Genomic DNA, 26,164 nt, shown 5'->3' with positions numbered 1-26,164 from the left:
ACATACAGTGAAAAGATACTGAATCCTCCAGACGTGTAGAATGTTTTCAGGCCAGATATCATCTGCTTCTTGTATCTAATCCAAACACAATCCACTGAATTTATGCTGATACCAAAACACATGTGAGATCCAAATATAAACAAATTTTCAGTTTCTAGTTACACTGGACAAATTAATTTCCTTTTTCTTTTTTTTTTCAGAAGGCCTGAAAAGTTCATTTTCTCTTTTCTGCATTGCCATTAAGCTTCAGAAGCACAAATTGGTATTAAGCATAGGTGTTAAGTTGGCCAAGTGTTAAAAAAACAAAATAAAACAGTGGACTATTCATGACAGCAAGCTCATAAAAGGTTCATGAAAGTGTTAAATAGCCGGAGAAGAGGAATAGGTCTTCTTAGAGAAAAAAATCAGCTGTGCTGAGGTCACTGCAAATTTTGTATACCACTGAGGTCTCACATAAACTCTTTCTCTCTCCAACAAAGCACTTCCAGCACTTATGTGAAGACCTGGTAGTCCTTTGTATGAGTCCCACATAATCTCCCTCTCCTCCATAGTAAGCAAGATATTTAAGTTAGATTTGATGATTGTTAGTACAGAACCAACACTTCACCAAGAAAATGTAGAAAACCTTGACACTTCCCATACATACGTAGAAAGAAGCTAACAATTCTTCTTAAGGCATAACCAAGAGGTATACCAGTCACATACCACTTTGGATGGCACTTTTATCCATTTTAAATGTTTTCTTTCTTAGCACTATTTTCCATGCAACTGAATAGTTTGTTTGTACAGTTTGCATGCACTTGCTTATTTGAGAAGTTGATCATGATGTAGTGATTCTATGTGGCACCTTTAAGTAAATGAGATTTGCCTTAGAGAGGCTATTTTGAAGATCCCTCTCCTATTAGAATCTATGATTAGATTGGATTAAACAAGTGATGTTTCTGTAAGTATGTGGTGGTATACAGAAACAAACCCCAGCTGCTTGAAATTGGGCAGTTCAGGGCATCTGTGAGTCTGCACTGCATGAGAGCAGAGATGCTCAGGGACTGAGAAAATCCCATTTACATGCTAGGGGAATTAGACTACACAGAAAGTGTTTAGCTGTTTTATTATCTGCAGGATTTCTCTGTTTCTAAAATGCTGCTATATTTTTCACCATCCTGTTCAATAAATAGTGAACAGTGTTTTTATTTAAAATACGGTCTGAATGCAAATTTTTCTTTATCTCCTTTGAAACTGTTTGGAGCCTCAGAAGGTAATATTGAAATTAGCCACTGCTCATTTCCTTTGGTGCCAGCAGGATCCAGCTCAAGACTTCCTGGTTGCACAGACAAAATGTCAATGGGGAAGGGAGAGAGAAAAGACTACTAGCAATAAATAAAATCATACACAAACTGTTGTCACAGATTTCAGCATATTTCCTTTATGGATTCAGCTCAAACCCCTCTAGGATGCTTACCCAGAGGAATAAGGAGATAAGAAGCTCCCTTGTGTATGCAATATGTACAACTTCCATGAGCAATACAAAGCAACTCCAAGCTGTTACTCTCCCATATGCACAGAGAGTGAAAGGTGCCTGCCAAGGACTGTCTGGCCCTCACTCTATTTTATTAATGCGCTGGCCTCTCTTCCACCATCACTGCAGCCCCATACAAGGAGGGTGTGGTTGTGTTTTTCATGCATCTGGGAGGGTGAGTATAAATGCAGAAGGCTGCTCTTGAAATGTCAGCCTGATGACAGGAATTACTGGCACAACAGTGAGCAAGCTCATTCCTGCAAAATCTTTGGCAACAAAGAACCTCAAAATCATGGAGAGAATTTGTATCAACATATACATCTTTTGGACATTTGTTAGACTTTTCTATGTCCTCCCTCCTTCATAACAACAGTTAGGTTTTGTATTTTATATGTATGAGATTTTGTGTCTAAGATTAGTTTTATACTTAAAAACATCTCCCACATTGCTATGGTATTTTCAAGGAACTACAATCTTATCATATACATCTGCCCAGGTTTTAATATAATCAGAAAAGCATATGGTTATGCATATTAACATATTATGAGAAGGATACGCTTTAGGCAGACCTCAATTTTCAGCTTTAATAACTTGACTATCTATATGCTGTTGAAAAGCACACTAAATCACACTGTGAGGGCCAAAATCTATTCTGTTTTCAGGATGGGAGTTTCACTGAATCAGGAGTTACATGCATACACAAGTGTAAAACTAGGCACTTAGGGTTTATATTTTTGACATTTTTAAAAATGCTGTTGCAACTTGAGGCAGAGAAAGGCCAAGGGATGAAAGTTGTGTAAGTTTGGAGATTTTAATAAATATCAGCAACACTTGTCTTCAAACTTTTGTCATTCTTCATTCCAACATTTCTCTACATATTCTTTGGGTGCGCGCTGTCCACACAGAGGCAAGGAGATTGTGCTGCCAGGATAGTTATAGCAGTACAGCGGGGACATGTTTAAAAGCAAAAATGCACAGTTGACAAGGCATGCTCATAGGCTTTTGGGATCCTAGGAGATAAACCAATTATCTCTTCTGAGATAAATTAATTTTAAAAAACCTCAATGTACAGAGTGGGAAAATCTAAGAGCGGTATAAAAAAGCCAGAAATCATTACCTAACTCTGGAGGACCATCAAGTACATCTTATTGGTGAGTGAAACAGCCAAGGCAAGATTACCAAGGAATCAGAAAAGACAAATGGCCCTGCAATAAGCTTTTGAAGTCTGCTAAAGGTCAGATGAAGTGAAAGGTATATAATTGTATTCTTTTTTCGGACTCCTGAAAAGGCTTTATTTTGGCTGATGACTATTGGTATAGCATTTTTGCATAAAGATTTCAATTTTTAGCTAAGTAGTTTGCCTGCCCTAATCTTAGGTCAGTTTTTTTTGAGAAATTCTGACCTCTTATTAACTTAAAACCAAACTTTTAAATGGGCCCCCTTTAAAGAAAGTATGAAATTATCTGGACTGAATTTCTATTGATTTTATTTTTAAAAAACAGGCTCAAGCAAATGATTGCTGAAAAAATTGAGGGTTGTGCCTCTGAGAATTCTTACAATATAGAATGGCAGTATTTCCAAAGTGTCTTACTGCATCTTCCTTAGCTTACAAAGAGGGCATATCAAACCAATAAGACATGCTAAAAACAAAATTAAGAGATTAGAAACCAAACAAAACAGGATCTGATAAAAAAAAGGAAATCGCTAGAGGTAAATTTAACTTCTTATTTAAAGATAATATTTAAAGATCGTATTTTTAAGACATCGTCTGACAGCTTACTGCAATTATTTAAAAAGGAAAAACAGGTGAACTGAATTAATATACAGGAACCTTCTGAAATAATTTATTGCATAGTGCTTTGCAGCCAAAGGAACTGTATCTGATGATTCTTTTTGTCCTCTCTGTTCTCTGCTCCCTAAGATTAATCATTCATTCAGTTATGGGCAAAAAACCACACTCAGAAAGACAACTAAGCAGCCAAGTTCTCAATGGCACTGGGACCATGTTTGGCGGCATACTGCTAACACACCTGCCAGGGAGAATTGCCTCGCTTCGTGGAGGCATTCATTGGCCTCTTAACTAGTGCAGTGGCTTTGCAGCTTTTCGCCCTGTACTGCTTGCTAAAAGCAGTTGTGGTTGATGCTTTCCCTGGAATCACTTCCACTCAGTAAGTGATAGAGAAGCATCTTCATAACATCTGAAGAAAAGGTCAGGAACAGCAGGACCTTTATTAGGACTCAAACCCTGTTGTTGTGATGAGTTTCACTTGGCACTTCTCAGCTGCAGATTAGAGTCTGTCTCAATAAGCAGCAAACAAACATCATGACTAATAATTATATCTGAAATGCATTGGTGAAATACCTCTGAAATATCTTGTTGGAACATGACTGCCAGCTTTTCTTTCAACCTTACGTCCCAAAGACAGCCATAACTGAAGTTTTACAAGAAAGTAACTTGCAAGAGTTCCCCCCATAGCACTCCATCTTCTGTTAAATCTCATCAACAGTTATAATAAAATAATGTTTGCATTTCCAATGAAAAAAATCCAACTTGAGACAGAAAAGACTGTTAACAAACTCATGCTTTAAAATATCACCTCACATATTGCCTGGAAAAGAGGTTAGACGCTGCAGTTTTCCTTGGCAATGTTAATCAGACTTACTTCGTTTTGCTTACAATAAAAAGTAATGGTTTTGCTATTTTTGTAGGTATGTATCTGCCTATAACAAAAAGTATTGATGGTCAAAGATAAATGGATTTAAGAAAAAAAAAGATCCAAATCTGAATTATCTATTTTACTGACATCATAGTGCTAGGAAAAAAAATTTAAAATATCACTTCCTGAATTGCATCCACTTTAGTCACATTTTGTTACAGGTGTCAACTCTGTCAGAATATCATCTGTCAAAACGAATTAGTGGAAAATTTAGTACTTCACTTTTAATGAAGAATAAGATTGTAATAGCATTTCAATTTTCCTTCATCCTCTTGTTAGCACTTGATAAATGCTCTCTTACAAGCACTGCTGCTCTGCTTACATGATGCCTGCACTCTAATCTAGCAAATCTAAAGAAAGTCAAAGGCAGAAAGCTTTCTGGTTTCCTTAACATTTCTTGAGATCTCTGCAAGCTACTGTCATCTTGACCATTTGAGTGGATTATTTGGTTTTTTCCTCCCCTCCTAAATAATGTTTTATTTTAAACAGATGTCCGTATTAGCAGAGACTAATGAACATGAAACAATATGTCAACAAAAAACATCCAAAGCACTTCTGTATGTTCATGTATGTATATACAACAGAAGGGGGATTAATTATTTTGTCGCTTATTTATGGGGTGCTGTGAAAATATTTTATCTAATCACAGATGACTGTTTTTCTTTCTTGTCTCATAGAGTTGAGATCCATCATAATGCTACATTTGGAATAGACACTTCCCGTGAGGTATCTGCTGTACTTACTATCCTTGAGAAAAAAAATATGGTTTTCATCAATGCAAAACTCAACTGTAGGACAGCTAAAGGCACAAAAATGACTCAAGTGGCCCAGATGTTGACTGGGCAACCTTTCTGAGTAACACCATCAGAGATCTGCCGTCTTCTGAACACACACAGCAACAGCCATCTGCTACACAGGGAGGTCTGTCACTGGAGCTGACTCAAAGTTTGTCAAAAGCATGAGCAGAAGGGAGGAGAGGCCCTGAGATGCAGCGCTGGGTGAAAGTTCTGGAGCAGCAGGTTGGTCGTGCCTGGAAGTTCCCAAGATGTGGAGGCCAGGACCCCTGACAGCTACTCTTGGGAGCTGTTGCTCCCACCACAGCAGCAGCTACTGTCTCATATGTCATCTCTTGCCCTTAAGGACACCAACAAGCCCTGCCTACCAGACTCGGCACAGACAAACTGGGCAGCAGAGCTGTGTTTTCTTCTGCTTCTCCCAGTAAGCATTCCCAGCCACGTTCCTTGCTTAGATCTGAACTGGCCTTCCTGTCCTTGAAAAAAGGAAACTATGCCATTTGGCTACAGTCAGTGGTATGGGAGTCCAAAAGGTAACAGAGAAACATTAGAAGCTGGGAACTGCAGAAAAGAAAAGAAAAAAAGAAAAGGATAGCGATAAAGGGTAATGATGATGGGTCAGTGCTAGAAGGGATTCTGCAGAACAGGAAGAAACATTCAATAAGTTTTTATGTTCTGTATTTTGTGAAAGAGGCAGATAATGTATACATACCAGAAGATGATGACGGTGTTGATGGTGATGATGAATGATAATTTCCCTTCCCAATTCAGAAGGAAATCAAGTGGCAGTTCCAAAAGGCAGGCATTTTAAAATGGATGTGTTCAGATAACTTCTGACAGAAGTTGCTGATGAGCTCTCTGAATTACTAGAAATTATTTCCAATAGCTGTAGGAAGCTGCAGAGTGCCAGAGAACTGCAACAAAGGCAGTGTTGTGCAATACTTTAAAAGGGTAAGTGAGTTAACCTGAGTAATTACAGGTCTGTCAGCCTGACATCCATTCTGGACAAAGTAACTCAGGAGCTGACATGGAACTTGAGTAGGAAAAAAATTAAGGGGATGGGGCAGTATAACAGGTGCCAATCATTATGTGTACGTGGAAACTAGAACTTTCAAATTCAGTTATCTAAAATATCTTTTATCAATGGATTTACAAGTTTGGTTATTAAAAGTAATAATGTAATATAGTTAGATTTCTACAGGACATTGACCTTCATTTTTCATGACATTTTGGCTATGAACCTGAAATGATAAGAATCAGTATTGCATACATAAAATATATTAAAATCTGGCTAGTAGGTTTCAACATATACTTGCAATGAAGGAACACTCATTGAACAGGTGTCTTTTTATTGTGTTCCATAAGGATCTGTTCTTAGATTTTACTAGTTAACATTAATCAGTGACCTGAAAAAACAAAAATACAAAAGCATTACCAATAACATTTGTAAATGACAGAAAGATAGGGAGACAAGTTACTAATGCAACATGATCTAGGTAATTCAGTAAACTGGGCATTGAAAAAGTCATATGCATCTAAATACACAAATTTAAACTCTTGGGAACTAAAAATGCTGCACATACAGGATCTTGGACTTCATCAAGGGATACAATTACTGGCTTGGGGATTATAATAGATAAACACTGAAGGTAATTTCGGTGGCTAAAAAAATAATATAATTGTTTTTTAGTTATGTAAATAAGTGCAATACTGCAGTAACAGAGAGATCATACTACCTTCATTCTATTTAACAGCAGTATGACTGCTTCTGCAATAATATGCAGTACTACAAGATACTGAAAAACTGGTGAAGTTTCAAAGAGTAGCCATCAAGATCACGGAAGACAGGAGGATGTTACTTAAAGTGAGCTATCCAAGGGCTCAATCTCCTTCTCAGATAAAAAAAAAAAAAACAAACCTCCAAAGCAAGCACCAAAAGCAAAACATTAGGCAGCAGCTTTTAATTGTAGAAAGCATTACATTCTACAACAACATTCCAAGGGAACTATTGGTATTACAGAACTTACCAGGCTGGAATTTAAAATGGGTTAAGCGTACACACACAATTATATGATGTTCATGAAGAAGATGTTTGAAGAATCGCATGATTTTCAGTTGGACTGTATCTTGGGAAGCTTCTGCTCAAGTGGCACCAAAGTTGGACCTCTGCCTCTACTCTGCATTCCTAAAACGTTTGCTATTTCAAAATAGTTAAAGTTCTCATGTTCAAAACATGAAGTTCAAAACATGACATTCCTAATCACAGTTTCTAGAACACCTGGGAATATCTTAAAAATGGAGAAACTTTCCAACTTAGGTGTAGCAAATGTCATTTATCTGTAACGTGTCCCTATAACTCGTCAGCACAGTCAGTCACACAGATACCCAGGCTACTTAAGCATGAAGCATCCAACCTGGGAACTGTCCATTAGAGTGCTCTAGGCTGTAAATCTAGATTTAAATAATATTACACTTCTAAGTACTTGACTAGCTACAGTTTGAAATGCTAATGCCATTAGCTCTAATGTGTTAGTTGTGAAAGCTTCAATATGCCGACATTAAAAACTCAGTGAGGCCTCTGCAGACATGAAAGTTCAAGTCAAGCAGTTCAGCATGTAGAGCACTCATCAGAGAAGTGGGCAATACGGCTTCAATTTTGACATGAGAGGATAAGAAAATACATCTTTCACATAGGAGAGTGACTTAATCTCTGATATACAGTATTTCTTGAGCTGGACTCTACTGGATCTGGCTGGGATGGAAATAACTTTCTTCATATCAGCCCATATGGGGCTGTGCTTTGGATTTGTGGCTAAAACAGAATTGGTAATACACCAATGTTTTGGCTATTTCTGAACAGTGCTCGCACAGCACCAAGACTTTCTCTTTTTGCCACTCTGCCCTCTCCTTCCCCGACACTAAGTAGGCAAGAATAGGCAAGAAACTAGATGGGGACACAACCAGGACAGCTGACCCAAACTGGCCAGGGGGTCATTGTTTGGAAACTGGGTGTAGGTCTGCCTGTCAGATGTGGTAAGCAATTCCCTTCATTTCACTTGGGTTTTTTTCTCCCTTCGTGCATCTATTAAGCTGTCTTTATCTCAACACACAAGTTTTCTCACTCTTGTTCTTCCTATTTTCTCTCCTCATCCTATTGGTACCGGGTGGGGAGGAGTGAGTGAGTGGTTGTGTGGGTAGCTGGCTGCTGGCCAGAGTCAACCCACCACTTGGAACAATGAACACAAAAACAGTTCTTGCAAAATACAGCAGTGTAACATTTGACAGGAAGGCTTCACAAAATGGTACTCCTGTCTTCTCAGAGGAAAAGTTGATCCAGAATCTCTTCCAGTTAGTGTGATCAGTCAGATAACATGTAGAATAAGAACCACCATGTTTCTCTCCCTGGCTCTTACTAAGAGTGACCCAGAATAAAACATTTTTTTGATGGTGAAATAACTTCTTTTCAGTTGTCAAAAACACTTTTTTCCATAATAAATAGATGAATGAATCACCTATCTCTACAGCTTAGCTGTAGCCAATCACCATTTCAAGGTGAGTTAGGATTAGGGTAAAACATCCCCATTTTGGGGGGGTTTCTTCATGTAACTGTGAAACATATTTGGATCCCTCTTGCCTACTGGATCTATTCCCTAATTAGCAGTGAAGCAGAACTCCTTGATTCATACAGAACTTAAATGCTCTGAAAAAAATTAAAATTGCAGAAATTAAGGGTAAAACATCTGTGCTTGCAGGTGTGCATCATCCCCACCCTCTTGTTCATTAAAATATATGCCTTTGCCTATTGGTGCTCCTGATTACAATATGGAGAACATCCTTTTCCCTTTATTCTACATAACAATGGCCTTTGTCATGACAAAGATAATTAGTAGCACAATAAAGCCAACTTTCCCTGAGACTGAAATTCAAATGTACATTACCATGAAGCAATTCTTTATAAAGATTTACATTTTTAGAATGTATCCCTGAAGTGTTTCTACATAAAAATAAGGCAAACTGAAGAAATATTGTTTTTATTAGTAAGATGTACAGGCTTTCCCTCAGCTCCCCTGTTTTATAAGCCTCTTTCCTCATATGCATGTACATTTTCCTCATATGCATGTACATTTGCATTGAAATTGTGTAATAATTATACCCAAAACCTCCTCCTACAGAAATCAGTGGCAAATCTTCCATTGACATCAATGGAATCAGGTTGAAAGTGAATTCTATTTTTAGATTAAAATAACTTACAATAATAAAAGGCTAATTATGATCTAACTGTAATGACTACAAAGCCTTCTTCAAATTCTTTGCCTGTCTGAAAACTAAGCTTGCAGGTCAGCTCAGACAGAGGGTTTTTTTTTTTTTTTCCATTCTAAAGAAAATGTACTTCCCACTGACTGAGGGCATGATCATCAGTTCTGTATGGTCCAGAGATGCTTACACCTGGTTGTTCAAATTACCAAAATATGGTGGCTTATGGTAAAAACATGAAAAGCACAGTACTGAAGAAGAGTGATTTGTCAATAAGTATGTGCTTTTCCAGAAGGCAATACCTTCTGAAAACAATAAATAGTCAACTGAGCTTTTTAGAAACTGTTCTAGGTATTAATATAGATTCTCAGGTACAGGCCTTGAACAGGAAGCTGTAGGAAAGACTAGGAGAACTTGGTACAGAAAGGTACGGGCTGTGGTTATTCGGGGATGGGATGATGAGACCCAGAGTTAGAGGCAGAGCTGGTTAGAGGATTCCTATAGGATGTTTCCCCCTTTGGAAGGCACTAAGTCAGTGAAATCAAATGATTCTACAAGAATCTTTTCATTTCAACAAATTTCTCCCCAAAACAAGGCAACCCAGTGCTGTTTCATGGCAGCTCCCAGTCACCTTCTGTGTTCTGCTGGCCACACAATGAAACCTGCCTACTAAGCAATGAAGCATATATATAGTGCTTATTCTGAATATGAGCTGTAATATGTAATTTTTTAAAAAAATACTGTTTCACAAAATATTGTGTATTCTGAAATTTAAGTTAGTATTTGTTAGAGGCTAGACAATTTAAGATAGCTTCCTTGGAAGTTAAAGTTTGTACCAGTATAAGGAGGCAGGGAACACCAAAAAGTGAGTAGCCTTTTACAAGAGAAGCCTTTGTGTGATGGAGACACAGTAGTTCCTTTCTTTTTCTGCTTTGCATGTTATTTTCCTGCATGTATTATGATAAAAGAGCTGTGTGAGCTTGTGAATTTAAGCACATACAAATCAGCACTCTAAAAGTATTCATTAAAAAAAAGAGAGGAAAAAAATCCAGGTGGCATTTGCCCTAGAGTAATCCAGTTTCTAGCGATGAGTAATAAAAGCAAAACAAATAAAATACTTAAAAAATAAATCCTAATTCTCACATGGGCAAGCACAATGAAGTTTCAGCATTCAGTTAGCTGCCTACTTACCTTGATCTTCTATTTACAGAATTAGAAAAGATAGCCAAGATAATTAGTTATTTCATCACTCCACTTTAAATTAAGAAAGACAGCAGCAACTATCTTTTACCTGTCTCCTCAAAGCAGCACATCCAAAATCCTGCCCTTTTTCTCCAGCGGGCTGCAGCCTTTAGTCAACCCATTCATCAGTTTTCATAATCCTCTGATATGCACAGTTCTGAGGCTGTTTGGCTTCCCCCTAGCCTAACCCACTACACAGACCTTTACAAGGCTTATACATGTTAGCTTTATTGGTAGAAAGCCTGTCTTTAATGTGAGATAAGCACATCACACCTAATCTTGTAAGGCACTGGACACTGCTGTGACTTGAGCAATCTCCAGAAACTGTCCCCTGTATGTGTATGGTTAATTCTCGTCCTCCATAATTCAAGCACTTGAAGTTAAGCTAGTGTTCACATGCCTTTTGGGATCAAGCAAGAGCATTCTGCACCTTAAAGGATCTTTCCATAGAGTCAGATGTATGGCTAAATTTCAGTCAATAGCTAATCTCCCATTGACTTCATTAAAGCCAAATCATAGTTCTGAATATAAATACAGATGTATTGCCAGAATTTTAAAGAGCATTTTATTATTCATATGTCCTCAGGATATGAACTATAAAAAGCAGTGATGTGACTTTGGGTATTTGTGGTACCAGCACACTTCTGCTTCACACTTCACAGGCAACAGCAAAGCTATGACAAAAGTGGAATACATTATTTCATATATATTTGGACTCAGTAGAAAAGGCACAAGTAGATGTGACAAGAACAATGAGTTTTCAAACATGACTATACTCTAAATTGCCTTGTAAGAGCACATTAAAATGTTTGTTGCATGAAGGGATAGCATCTATCTTGTGCTGGTTGTGTTCTGAAATAACCAGCAAATAGCAATGCCCATATTTTCTCTGTTAAAATGAAAACAAATATTCACAAAATTCACCACTGAATTCCTTTCTAGAAAAAATGGTGGGTAAAAATGTTAATTGCCCTAGCTACCAACTTCTTGTTTTCTTCCGTAGTGGGTTTTTTTAATTTATTTTGCATGGGCTGTCAGATGAATTATATCATCAAAGGTACAAAATAGTATTCTAATTAATGAGACCATAGCAAAATGTCACTGCATCCTTTTAAAAAACTTGCTGTTTTCTTCTGTCACAGGGGCCAACATTTATGTCACAAGTAAGAGAAGAAGTGCAGTATAAAATCCGCATGAAACCAAAATTTCCCCCAAGCAAACAAAAATAGTAGGAACTAAAGAGTTCTGTAATCTAACAGTAAAATGCGTAACAAGCACAAACCGCTGGTAAGGGAACAAACACTGACTTAAAATAATGCATGTAAATTGCAACTGTGGACTTAATTTGACTGAGGGGATTATTTCATCCTGAATTTCTCCTCCTCTACAATCAGTATCAACAGCACAGGACACTTTGAATTTTCCGAGACAGCTGAGCAGATGAGGAAACACATGAATGTTAAGCTACTCTTCAAATTAAAGGGCTTTCCTGCCTGCTTACATAATCAAAACTATCCATAAATGAATAGGATTTAATGCCAGAAAGAACTGTCAGCTCTTCATATCTGACCACCTGTATAATGCCAGCCCATACATTCACTCCAGATCCCACTACGCTGTGTCCAGTGACTTGCATTTTGAATAAAACTGTTCTGGAACATCTGCAGCAAATTTGGATTAGACAACATCAAAAGTCTGAAAACGTATCACTTTCCTCAGTCATTTGCCCCAGTGGTTAATCACCGTCACAAATAAAAATGTTTGACTTTTTTCTAATTGGAATTTGTTGGCTTACCAGCAACTGGCGCTTGTTATGCATGTAACCATTAGGATACAGAGCCCTGTAGTTCCTGCTGGTTTTGTTTGCTTGGAGGAAATGCAACACTTTTTGATAAATCAAGCTGTATGTCTTTTTGACAAACCAGATGGACTAAGCTGGTTTAGATTCCTGCTATAGGGCATTTTTTTCAGCCCTCAAATCATCTAAGTTTTATTCCTATTTCTTTTCAATATTTTAACTTTCTTTTTAAAGGTTGAAAATAGAACTGAACAAAGAATAGCAAAATTAATACTAATAATCCTTAGATTGAGGTGAAGTTCCCTTTTGTCCCCATTAATTGCCATTTCACAAATCTGCATATCTTGTCAGCAATTGTGCTTTGTATATCACTGATGAAGACAGTGAGGCATTAGAACCTTTGTCAAGCTCTGTGCAATGCAGTAGACATAATCTCATTTGATGGTCACTCTTTACTTGCTGAGGTCAGTGTGGTGAGTTTTAATTTATGTGATGTCTGTTTTCCTGACTTTGTGTAGTGCTTTTTAAATAAAAATATCCTCTAATACTAACTCAGTGTCTTAAGAAATCCAAGATATTTCATCTGCACTGTTATCTGTAGCTACCAAATTTGCACTTTCATCAGGGAATAAAATCAGGTTTGTTTGAGAAGACCTATTTTCCATAGAGTCACACTGATTGGTTTTAATTTAATTACAATTTTTAGACAGCTGAATCCTGAATCACCATCTTACTGTTTTTCTGGGGATTGCTCTCTTGGTAGGCAGAGCTGTCTGGCATAGCTCATTTGTCTTTTGTGTTTGGATTTTTGGCACAACTCAACACTGTCCATTTTTGGCTGTTCCATAATATATTGAAATCAATAATCATTGCCTCACTCAACTTCATAACATCAGTTTTGCACATTACTGTCCTCATGCTGCAGACTCAGACTTCTACTACACCCTTATCCTACCCTTTTGCAGGATGCCAACACTGGAGGACACCATTGCAGGCATGGTTAGGGGCATTTGTTTAACAGAATATTGGCCGTCTTCTTCAGAGGTCAGTGACAAATCCAGAAGGAGATCCTGGAAAACCTTCTTGTCGCTTTTGTAGTTTCACCTGCAGGTTGGCACTGCGTAGGAACGAGGAGGAATTCTGGTTTTGGGTGACTGGCACTGGCACTGTGTCACTTAGTATGCGCAGGCTGAGCTGTCAGATGGTGGAGTCCTGGTCAAACTTGACAGTGGACAAAGAATGGTTTGAGTCAGGCAGGTATCCATGTGAAAAAGGAAGGCTAAGCCAACTTACAAGGGAATGCAGTGACACCTGAGGATCACAACTGCAGTGAAGAAGTTACCACATGGTGTGCTGTAGCTAAGTGATACCCAGGCTGCCAGGGCTGCTGCCTGGCTCATTTACCGTTCTCAAAATCTTGAACACCTTTCTTCCAGCAAAGCAACTGTCCCAGCTCAGCACTTTGCTTCACATAGCTGTAGAGTTTTTAATCTGATCTTGAATATGAGTTTATCCTTCCAGAGAATTACGGTCTGGCAAATAAGGGCATCCTCTGAGATGAAGCTGTTGACCCACTGCCATAACCCATTCTGACCAGTTCAGTAGGAGTGGATTTTAACTTTCCAGTCTCTCAAATCACCCTACCAGTTTTAGCAATGTTGATAATATAGCAGTCCTTTACAGCACTGTTCACAGTTCACATTCAGTTTCACATATTTGCTGCTCAGGCAAGAGACTGAGATTTACGCATGTGGAGCTTGCAGTCAGAGAAATACATTCTCGCTAGGAGGATCACCATCTTTCAACACCCAGCACGAGGGTCTACATGACACATTTCCATTTGCTAAAGCCTCTCCACAGCACCGTGTGGGTAAGAAAGGCTTATATAAATAAGCATGAAAGGTTTTCTCACTTTCTGACAATAAATTACAAATTTATCTTTTATATTCTACTCCACAGAGGAGGAGGCATCCAATGTTCAGTGGAGCCTGGCCAGACATTTTAAGAAAGTATTTATGAACACTTATTCAGATTTCAAATAGCTGTCACTCCAGCAATATTCATGCCTGGTTCTTATTGCTGTTTGCCAGGATGAGTTTTGTTTGAATAAATGTTTTGGGAATTACTAGCTTGTACAAATCCATCTGTATCCACAGATGAATAAGGATGAAAGTTGCTGGTCAAACAACTGCAAATTGTGACTGCATTTAAGAAATGAAAGTTTGCTCCTCAAACAATTTGAAAAGAGTTAAATTCACTGGGGAATTTGTATGGGAAGAAGTGAACGAGATTCAGCTTTCTTCTAGTTGGAAGGAAAAAATTATGTATGTGAATACGCTCTAATATCTATGCAAATCCAACAAACACAGTTTGCCTTCACACATTTTTACACTACTTTCAATTAACTATGAGATCATTCTAGCTGTGGGATTCACAAGCCCTGTGGATTTTTAGTGCTTTCTGATGAATGTCAGCTCCATAACCTGAAAAAATAACATCTGATGGCCATGCTGAGTCCCATTCAGGATCCTTTGGACTCAATAGAGGACCACCAACTAATTTCAATGAGCATTGGATGGAGAACCTTACAGCTGCACTTGCTCTCTGCACCAGCGTGGGGCATGACCTTCTCTGCTTTGTCTACCAGAACTGCCAAACACCTGTCCTTACAACTATCGAATTTCAAAGGGACTTATAAATTATTGCTGACTGTTAATATAATTCAAATATACTTTAAGAAATTAATTTGTTTAAAAGCATTGAAGAGAGAATACAAATGGAAGTTGTGCAAACTGAGGACCGTGGCATTGTATAACAAACAATATGACTTTTCAGTAAAACGAAATATGTGTCACGCTGGTTTTTGATAGGCATAAGCCATCTAGGTAGTGGCATGTCACAAGAGGAAAGGACAGCTTGTGATGCACAGTACTTTTCATTAAAAAGCACCCCACGTGTCACAAAACCCTATTAACACACCCTGGCTCTGTATGTACTACTGCCAGACTGCAGATTAGATAATGGAAAATGAAGGCAAATCTTACATACTGTGCATTGATTTCTTTTTCATATGTGTTACTCATCTGCTCATTGAACTTACAAAAGAAGAAGCAACTCTTGATTTAGTCTGGAGCAGTATACAAGGCCTTATTAAGACCTAACTATCCAAAAAATAGCCTGTAATTGTGACTGCACTTTAGTCATATTTGGACAGAAAAAGCTGTATGTAAAATAAAAAATCTGTAATAGTAATATTTAATTTTAAACAAAATAAATTATATAAAAATGAGAAAGCTAATTTCAAAGAAATTAAAAGGACCAACTAAAAGAGTGAAATACTAACAAATTACATGGAGACTACTCAGAAATATAGGAGAAGCTGAAAGCTGAAGTCCAAAAGGATCAAAAAAGCCAGCATGATAAAGCAGAAAAGTAAATTTCCTAAAGCTATTAAAATAAAACAAAACAAAGCAAAACAAAACAAAACAAAACAAATAAAATAAAATAAAATAAAATAAAATAAAATAAAACAAAGCAAAACTAAACCAAATACTAAAAGTCTAAGTTGTGTCCTAATGAGGGAAAGAGGACAGAGTATACCTTGGCAAATGAAATATAAAACCACAATAAAACAAGATGAAACAATTTTGAGACATAAAGGCATAGAATCTAATAACCCACCATTCTTCAAGTATTCCAGAAATGGGAAACTTGCCTGATATTCAGTGATAACCACTTATATAAAAAGAGCACTCAGGGAAGATAAAACCATAACAGAAAAGTTAAATTAATGCTCTGAGTCTGCACTGACTGAAGGTGGATGGGATGGTTCTCATACAAAGGTCATTCCTTACATAGGATAAGACTGAACCATTGTCTCAGAGTGTCAATAGAATGTATTTTAGAACAAATCCATACGATGGACTTTAACAAATTGCCAATACCAGCTAATTTTCTATTGTCGTATGTTACCACCAGTTAAACTGGCCTTAGTACCAAAACAGATGGAAACGGTAAAGTGGAAAAAGTAATTTTATATTTGCACATATCAGTTTTCATTTTTAACAGAATTTGTAGAGAGTACAGAGGCATAGAGGGTAATCCAATGAACAACAGACATGATATTTCTGCAGACTTAAGATATTTCTGCACAAAGGTAATTGGTAGGAACCATAACAAAAAACAGTATTAATGCACAAGTAAATAAATATGACATATTAGGGAAGAACCAACATAGCTTTTGCAGAGAAAATACATACCTCAGAAGTTTATTAGACTTCTTTGTTGGAGCGGGTAACCATATGAATGATACAATCACTATGGAGTACTTGGAATTTAAGAAAGCTTTTGATGAGGTCCCTTATTAAAGGCTCTGAGAGAAATAGAGGTAATATGGGATAAGACAGAAGGTCCTGGATTAATAAGTGGCTAACAGATAGGAACCAAAGTGTAGGAAATAAATTTGGTGTTAATAAATGAAGAGTAACGTGCATGAGGAAAACCCCATGTATAATGGCCTCTGAAGTAGCCTTTACCATTTAAGAAAAAGGTTTTGTGGCAATTTTAAAGTATTTTCTGACAACATCCATTCAGTGCATGGTGGTAGCTAAAAAGGTAATGGGCTACTGGAATTTTATTAGGAAAGGTCTGAGAGCAATACTGAAATTGTTACTTCACAAGGGAGTTTAACCGTGGTGTACCCCCACCCTGAATACTGAACATAGCTGTTTCCCCCCATTTCGTATTGGAATTAGAAGTACAGCGTAATGATCAGAACAAATTATAAGAAGTTTTGTATGAATGTACGAAGGTAATGCAGTCATCAAGGAACAGTTTTGAGTAAATAACAGGAAACACTTGTTCATACAGCGTACAATTAAGTTATAGAATTCATTGTTATGATACTACGGAGACTGAAGTATAAATAGATACAAAAACGGATTAGACAAATTCATAAATTTTTCCTTTCATAAAGGAAAGGTCCATTGCTGGCTGGTAGCCCTAGTATTTGGGAAGTTGCTACATACTGGAGCTGTGAAGGTATGCTCTGTACATGCCCTGCTCTTGCTTCCTTTAATATTCAGCCCACTGTTAAAGAACCAGTACGGCAGTTTTAATGTCTCTTAAGTTTTGGTTTCCTTTCCTCAGCCAAAGACAGTTTATTTTTCACATAAAACAATTACTACAAAGAGCCTTTATATATACACCATTCTTGGGCATACTTCTTACACACCATTTGTCTACTGTGTGAGGTAATCTAATTGGGACAGGGTTTTAAAAAAAGGCCGTCATCCTGTAAGTGTTTCTTCACTGGTAAAGAACTAAGATTGACGTAAACTCAGTTGGCTTCAGTGCCTTTATGCTGCTCTAGGGTCCATGAACAGCCACTTGCGGGCACTCCTTTGGACTAGACAGGAACTGGGGCCGCGGCCCAACAGGCAGCAATGGCTACAGTGGCTTTAAAGATCACAAGACTGCTGCCACCTCCCTCAATAGCCAACATTGTGCTGTGCTGATAGGCAAGCCAGATCCAGAAGTTGTTCTTTAAGCTTTACATTAACAGTAATAAATAATAATAATAATAATAATAATAATAATGATAATAATAATAATAATAGCAATATTCGTGTTTGGGAAAAGATCCAGTCTGAAAAATTACCCAGCAAAACTGAGCAGATGGCATTCATTTGTTGCACACCTTTCTCCACCCATCTCTGGCGATATCCCTTAGCATCCCTTAGACACCCATAGATGAAGGGAGGGTTTCTTTAGGTGAAATGCTATTGTAGTTCATGGCCAGTCAGCTTCTGTCTGTCCCGTTCAGGCTGCCAGCACAGGTGTTAATGACTGCCATCTGTGACGGTGGCTTATGCTGCGAACACCTGCCACCCAGAACATACATTGAAATCCCCGCTTTGTCTAGCATGGGTCAGTGAGCACCAGTCAGCAATGACTTTGATCAGTATTTTTCTGGGTTGTGTGTGGCAGGTGCAATGCTTCTGGTCTCCCACTACAGCTACCAGCTCACTGATGCATCCAGCCCCTGAAGAATCTTTCGTAATAGGGTGACACTACTTCTAGTTGTATGATTTCACTTCACATTTCATTTTCACGTAGCTTTTTGAGAAATCCAAGACCATTTACCTTTTTTTAAAACAGTCTTCGGTGGGACAAGAATCCTGCAGGAGTTTACAAGGATTGGGGGACATACAAATCTGAAAGCAAGGGCATAATGGAATAAAAATAGAAGTAAAGCACAAATGAACCCATGGTGCTGACTGATAAATATGAATTCTAGCAATATTGCTGAGAAGGCAGGCACAGAAGTTAGATGAGTCTTTTGAGTTGATTTAACTCATGCAGCTGCCAGTTGTGTAGTTGAAAAGCTAGATTATTTGTGAATTTAGAAAGCAATATATATTTTCAAGAAGGAATTTCTCTTGATGTCTACAGTGTTTGTCACCCACAATAATTTTCTGAACGTCAGTCAATGTAAATGATTCTCCCAGTACCTTCTAATAAATACAATTAATGCGTACAATGCAGGGAATATTCTACTCCCTACCTGTTTTCAAATTAATTTCTGTCCTCCCTGGGACATATCTCTCTCCTTTTTTCCCTATCACAAAGCCCATGAAGACGGTTAGTGAAGCTAGTTAAATGGAGAAAAAAATAGATTGGAATATGCATTTGTGAACACACATCTCAGGCACAATTCACAACACTTCATGAGGTTAATCTTTAAGAGCATTTTTGTAGCTGTTGGTACCTATAGAAATATTTGTAAACTCTGAAATTTTCAAACATTTGAATTGGAGTTGCTTTTCTCTATTGGCTGGTCATTAATTTTATCAGAAAGCATCACTCACTGAGTGACACCGTGGAATTAATAACATAACATTGTTAGAAACAGCTGTAGGAACACCTTGTGAGAAATTAAATGCAATTGTACAAAAATTATTCCTTTGAGCTATTTGATGGATATCACCCCACTTATCTTTAAACAGAAGTATTATTTTCTAGCACTCTAAAGCTACTTTTGTGAGTTCTACTGAAAGAACTTATTTCCTGTGAAATTTGCAGTAAAGTGCGAGATTCACTCTCCTCCATCCTCTTTCAACATATATAATCATGCCTATGAGTTTCCTGTATGTTACTACAATGGAGAGGGTGTGGCAGTCAGGTTATCAAAAATCATTGTGAAGATAATTTACCTACCATCTACTTTGATCTGAAAGTCTTTACAGTTGTGCCATCTGCTTCATCGTAGTTCATTTTAAGCCTTACACTCAAGCAAAAGGAACAGCCTGGCATTACAGATCTGACAAAATCAATCAAGACCAGAAACATCTCAGTGCTCTCAGTAAAATTAATCTATAAACAATCAAAATTTGGTGCCATTAACTTAACCATTCCATTTTCAAAGTTGCTTCTATGAAGTCTGCATGTTAATCTGTTGGAATAGAAATTTGTTTATAAAGGGGTATTTGCACACTGAAGTGTAAGAATGGTCCATAAATCACAAATGGCACTCAAACAGATCTATTCTGCGCTTTCAGGTTTTGTTTTTGCAGAATCAAAAAATCTCACATACCTTTTATAAGGCCAACTTGTATGCAATGATTTAAATGAAAAGCCAGGCACAGGCATTAAGTATTTCTATTTGCTTATTCAGAAGTGATATATTTGGAAGATGAGGTGATAAAAAGGCTTCTTACACCACCATCTCTCCTACTTTGTGTATAAGAGGAACAGCTAAAGGTGAGAGATCTGGTGGAGACTCTGCTGATGACGAGCCAGGGTGCAGGTGCCCTGTGGGTTTTGGAAGTTGGTGTTACCTATAGCAATCTCACAACCGCTCTACATTTTCTGGGGACAACCCTATTAACTTCTGTGCCTTCAGCATCAAAACAGCTCAGAGGTGGTGCCCAGCAGGTCCGCTCAGCATTTCTTGCCTCATCCCGGAGGCAGCCCAGGGGCTTTTCTCCAGGCAAGGAAGAAAGTGTCCCCTGTAATTTGTCAGTTTTACCAAATAACCGGTGGCTGCCTGGTAAGCTGGGAATAATATCTGACTTTGAGGTTATCTCACCAAAGACCAGAATATCTCACTTGGAAAGTAACCCTTAGCAAGAGTAGTTGCTCCTGCTCTTATCACACTTGTGACTGTGCGCAACGTAACACATGTGCCTTTGATGCCTTTGCTTTCCACAGGAAGCTTTGGCTAGGAGTTAGACATCCCCCTATGTGCATTTCCAGATAAGAATGACTTTGAAGCCTAAGAGCCCGAGATGTACACGTGCCAAGAACTCCAACACTGAACTACCTTTCAAGAATCCTTAAAAAAATAATAGCCTTGAAAATGCCTTGCAGCTACTATACAGTCACACAGCCTTCCACCCAGTCACACAACCTTCCACCGGCAGATGCACAGATTTCTCACATCGTTTAATGACTGCTTCCCACTCTGGAAAAAATGTACTCTCATGATGTGCAACTATGCTCAACTGAGATACATAATAAAATAACGAAACATAGTAATTTGCCTTTCTTTGTTCTTGAATGTGGAGCTTTATGTGTCAATTTTACTCTAAAAGGAGGTATGTGCTCTGTGGGCCTTTGAAAACATTTTATTCACTAACTGAGAAGTTTCTACCCTGACAAGTGCAATGTATATGCATCTTAATAAACAACTGTGCAAAAAAACCCCACCCCAAAACAAGTGTGACGTACCTCCATGCAACTTTATTGCATGCAACTACTACTAGCGTGTAGCGATTGTATTATGGTTCTGTCATCACGACTAATTAACACTAACTATCCTATTAACACATGAAGAATGAACTTTCACGTCAAATGCAAAGTAGGATATTGGGGACTACTTACAGACATCATGCTACAGAGTGGGTGACTTCATTGTCCTCATTCTCATGGCATGCGTAGGCTTCATGTTACGAAACATGGGCACCGAATTGTGTGGTATTTCTTTCTGATTTTCATTAAAGGTATACTCGCTTAGACTGGTGTCCTTTCGGGCATTCAGAAAACCTCCAGCTAGAGTACAGGAGTAGAGGGAGGGTAAGCAGAGGAGCTGGATGGCTCAGACTGTCTGAGGCAGGGCGCATCACCTCCGGGCTATTTCTGTGACCCTGGGCGGGTGCAGCCGGGGGAGCGGGGCAGGCGGACAGAGGCAGGCAGGCAGCTCAGCGGTCTCGGTGCATCCCCTTGTGGCTGGGCGGCCACGAGAGCTGAGGATGGTCCACCCCCACGAGAACGAGGGGGTCGGGTAAAAACTAAGCAGCTTTTCTGCTCTCAAGGTGGCCAGACTGGGTCTGGAGTACCCGGAGTGATTCTCCAACCCGTGATACCCTAGAATTCCTCCCAGCACATTTTGCAGCCCACCATAAAGACAGCGTCGAGGCCGATGAGTAAGTGTGGAGGAGGAATGTTTCTTACTACACTTTATCCCCGTATTTCCAAACATAGCACGGATGGAGCAGCTCCTGTTCACGCAGGCTATTATTATTCAGAGTGGCTTTGTGTTGTCTGCGAAGAGTGATCCTACCTTTAACACACCAGCAAGCAGATCTCTCACAGTGGAATGCATGGGATTTGAAACAATAGAAACGTAACAATTTACACCAATTTTCATGAGTACTAATTTCACTTTAAATAGGAAAAAAAAAAAAAAAAAGTATGTTGAATCCACCTGACAGCAATTGGGATGGGGTTAATAACTTGTCTTTCTGGAAGGGAACACAGAAGTAGAAGCTTGTTACTTATTTCCAGTGGAATTTGTAACTCGAATCTAACAATGTACGGCAGATATACACTAATAATAATAATAATAATAATAATAATAATAATAATAATAATAAAGCAAATACGAATCTTGAGCTCCATAATCTGCAAAATCCTTGTGACATTTCCTAAGAGGTGACTGTTGCCTTGTGGGGTTAGAACTGAGCCACTATTTTCAAAAGTATCACTTTAAAGTCTATAAAAATACCTTGCAACAAGCGTTTTTCATCAGTCAGTAGCATATTCATAAAAATAGGTATTTAATCAAGATTTCTCACAAGCAAGGACTGAAATTACTACTTGTACCGATCTTTTAAAAACAAATGAACAAATAACCTTCATAATCTGTTGTCCTTGCCAAAAGAGGTAAGTCCCACTAACGTTAACGAGAATTCTACCTCCAGAGTGGGAGAGCGAGGGAGCAGGTCTCTTGCGGCAGCTCCTCAGGCACTGTGAGTTAGCAGAGCTCCCCGAAGTGCACTGAAGGGAGAGATGGTGATTTACACCAGCAAAGAATTAGGCCTTTCGTGTTAATTTTTCACCCTGGCCTGCCACAGGATCTAGTCTTATCCATCGGCAATAGAGAATCTTAATAGCTCCTGTCCAGCTCTTGCTAGCACTTCGTTTTTGCATCTGAACAGGGTATAAAATGAACTGCAAATGTCAGGTCATTGCTTCCTGCTTTTACTCCCCGCCCTTCCCACCCCCCAAATTGCAACACTTTCATGTTTTAGGTGCCCAGTTTAATCCAATTCAGCTATGAATGTTGTATATGCAACTCTTCCTGGAGATTCTTTTATTTATTCATCATAACGTATCTTCTTAACTCTTTTTACTTAGTCATCTCTGTGAGAGTAAAAGGTGTGGAGTCAGCTCAGTTAGCCAGAGGGAATAATAAATCAAATCCATGCAAGACATACAGTCAGATAAACAGAATAGCTGCAAAACTGCAGCAATAATGCGGTCAGGTTTGCAATTTTGCGCTTAGAAATCCCATTTCGAGGACCATAACCGGGATGTCACAATAATATAGCAGAAGAGTTTGACTTCTACCAAATGCGATTACTTCTGTAATTTCTGTTGGTCCACCTGGCCTGGCTAGCAAACAACGTCTCCTTTTTAAAATACCCTTACTTTTGACGTTTTTCTTCTGATATTTAGAATTAATAAAACCTGTTGACTATGGACCGATTGCGCAGAGCAGTATTTTTTACTAGCTTTCAGGCTGCATGAAAACACGCTCGCCCGGAGCCGCTGCCAAACTCCCCACGCCTTTTCCTCCCCGCGGGACGCGGCTCTGCGGGGGCTACCCGGACCGCAGAGGGATTTTCAGGTTTCTTTCCTCCCCGTTCGCAGTCCCGGCGAAGGAGTTCACAGGCAGCAAAGCCAGCAGCTAATCCAGGAGCCCCTGCCGAGCCGTGACTCCGTTTTGCTCGGGCAGAAACGCCCCAACTCCCCGCGGCGGCCGCGACCGAGCGTGTGCGAGCGAGAGCTGCTCGCCGGCCCCACGGGCAACCTCCCCGCTCCCCCGCGGCGCAGCCACGGCCGCTGCCAGCTCCGCAGCCGGATGCCGGCCACTTTTTATTTAGAAAGACACGAACCGCTCTGTGTGCGAATGAGGACGGGACCGCCGGGGAGACGCCTGATTCCTTGCGGGCTTCCCCTGCGCTGCTGAAACCCCTCCCGTTTCCCGCAGCCGCGGCGCCCGGGGCCGGGGGGCCGGGGGGGGGGGGATCCTGCGCGCCGAGGGGGAACCGCACCCCCCCACGCCCCCCAGCACTTTTCCCCGTTCACCTTACGGTCTCCCCGGGTGGCAGCGGCCGGTGCTCTCTCGGGGAGAAGCCCCCCCCCTCCCCCCCCGGGGGTCCCGGCGGGTAACCCAGCACCGGCGCGTCCTTGCGGAGCCCCTGCGGAGGGCGGCGGCGCCCCGGGGGCCGGCCGGGGGGAGCCGGGGGGGGCTCCCGGGGGAGGCTGCGGGCTGCCCCATACCTACCTTCCGTGTGGACGGCGGAGACGTAGGTCCAGTTGTAGCGCTTGACGATGTCGAGCATGGCCCTGGCTTGCAGCGTGTCGGAGGGGACCACCCTGAGGAAGTATTTGTACAGCGTTTTGTCGCTCAGGTCGATGCTGGTGGCCGAGTAAGCGATCTGGGGGATGTCGAAGAGCTGGAGCAGATTTTGGACTTGGATAGCGACCGAGCTGGAGCCGGGGCCGATGACCCCCGCGATGGGCTTTTTCACTCTGGTCTGGGGCTGGGGCTGCGAGTCGGAAAGGCAGCGGGTGCCTCCGTCCCTGTCGTCCCTGATGGAGATGAGGGAGTCCCGTATGAACTCGATGCTCTGCTCCAGGGCCACCGAGGAGTGCCAGCAGGAGTCTCGGATCTCGCTGCCCAGGGTGATGTTCGGCAGCAGCACCGGGTCGGCGTTAATTTTATCCAAAGTGTGAAACATGGCTTCGACTCTCTGGATGCCGTATTGCTCCCGGATTTCCCCGCACTTCCTCTCGGGCACTTTCTCAGCCGGCGGCTGGTGATGGACGGAGAAGAGGGCCCCGATGATGACATCCCCGTCCATCCGAGCCACCGACCGCTGCGAGGAGGCTGCGGAGAGAAGCACCTTCCGCCCGGCGCTCCTGGGCAGCACGTCCATCTCCAGGAGCAGAGCAGGGAAAAAGACCAGCAGCACGCCGATCATTTTGTTGCGCGATGTCATCCAGACCCAGGTTACCAATTTCACGGGCTCCTCTTGCCTGCACATGGTTTAAGGACATGTAGGAAACGGCATGCGCTCCCCCCCGCCAGCACCCAGGTTGCTCCAAATACCATCACAGCGAAGTCTTACAGCATCGCTCTCGAAGGTGCCGAGGCAGCCGTCATCCTAGTGACTTTTAACCTGGTGGCACAGAAACAGGGGATAAAGCACGCTGCTCGGGAGACCGGTGTCAGACCAGAGCTCGGTAAAGCAGCCCCGCACAGCTCGACACGACTGCCTTCGCAAATGCCCCGGTCAGTTTGCCTCGGTAAAGGCCCCCGAAAGGAAGTTTCAAGAGGGATTAGAACGTGTCTCTATTTGCCTTGACACAGGACCACGCACGCTGACGTACGCTAGGTTTGTACGATCCTTTTCTCGCGTCCGCTTTTCAAACCAAGGCGGCCGCTTCCCGCACCCTCAGCCGGCACGCACCCTCCCCTCCGCCCCCGGGAAGTTTTAAAAGTTTCACGAGGGAGTTAGCTCATCGGAGAAGCGTCCTAGCCTGGCCCCGGCGGCCCCAGCCCTGAAAGAGGGGTGACAGTGCTCCTCTTCTCGCGTTCTGACTACCTGAAGGCATCTTTCCCAGCTCAGGAATTGCCTTTCCCAAAGGGGTGCAAAGAGAGAGCGAGCAATCCGGGAAATGTCATTTAAAGGTCAGCGAAGGGAGGAAGAAGGGAACCGCTTTGCCGTTTAGATTAACTTTTCCGTGTGTAGGGGGCAAAACTGTAATTCAGCCAGGGACACACATATGCAAGCGGGGGAAAATACATATTAGTTACTAAGGCAACGGCGGGCAAAGTCCTGATGCGCCTTACCGGCGCGCCCGCCTGGCGTGCAGGCTTCGGGCGGGGAGAGGCGGCGAGCCCGGCGGCCGGGCTTGGGGGCTTGAAACGCCGCGGGTGAGAGGGGGCGAGCGGCGCGGCCGCCGCCGCCGCCGCCGCCGCCGCCCGGGGAGCCGGGAGCGCGGCCGGGCCGGGGCCGTCAGCACCCGGGACAGCGCCCGGCAGCCGGGGCCGCCGGCCGGACCCCTGCGCCCGCCCCGGGACCCCCTGCCCCGCTGCCCCGCTGTTGCCCCGCTGCCCCGCTGTTGCCCCGCTGCCCCGGTGCTCCGGCCCCCCCACCGCCGCCCGTGAGCACCGCCGGGCGCTTCCCCCAAACTTCTGCCCCCCGGCCGGCGCCGCTGCCGCGGTGCCCCCGCATGCACACTGGCCCACTGGCCCACGCAGGTTGCCACGCACGCACACGCACACGCACAGCCCGAGGCGCGGAGGCTGGCGGCGGCACGCACCGCCCCA

At 41.4% G+C, this 26,164-nt stretch overlaps 1 protein-coding gene across 3 annotated transcripts in view; it reads right to left on the bottom strand.

The window, feature by feature from the left end:
* GRM1 (glutamate metabotropic receptor 1) overlaps window positions 1-24,875 on the bottom strand; it is a 189,300-nt gene extending 164,425 nt beyond the window's left edge. For 2 of the 3 annotated variants that reach the window (XM_075706809.1, XM_075706810.1), the window contains exon 1: window positions 24,113-24,812. In XM_075706809.1, coding sequence (XP_075562924.1) covers window positions 24,113-24,812 — 700 coding nt within the window. Of the gene's footprint in view, window positions 1-24,112 lie in introns of all 3 variants that reach the window. The other variant, XM_075706808.1, reaches the window with a different exon arrangement.
* Window positions 24,876-26,164: the final 1,289 nt, after the last annotated feature.

This window comes from Pelecanus crispus, chromosome 3 (genome assembly GCF_030463565.1).
Source record: "Pelecanus crispus isolate bPelCri1 chromosome 3, bPelCri1.pri, whole genome shotgun sequence".
In the NCBI taxonomy this organism is placed as follows: domain Eukaryota; kingdom Metazoa; phylum Chordata; class Aves; order Pelecaniformes; family Pelecanidae; genus Pelecanus; species Pelecanus crispus.
Note: the sequence above shows the minus strand (reverse complement) of the source record. Positions and strands in the feature narration are given on the sequence as shown.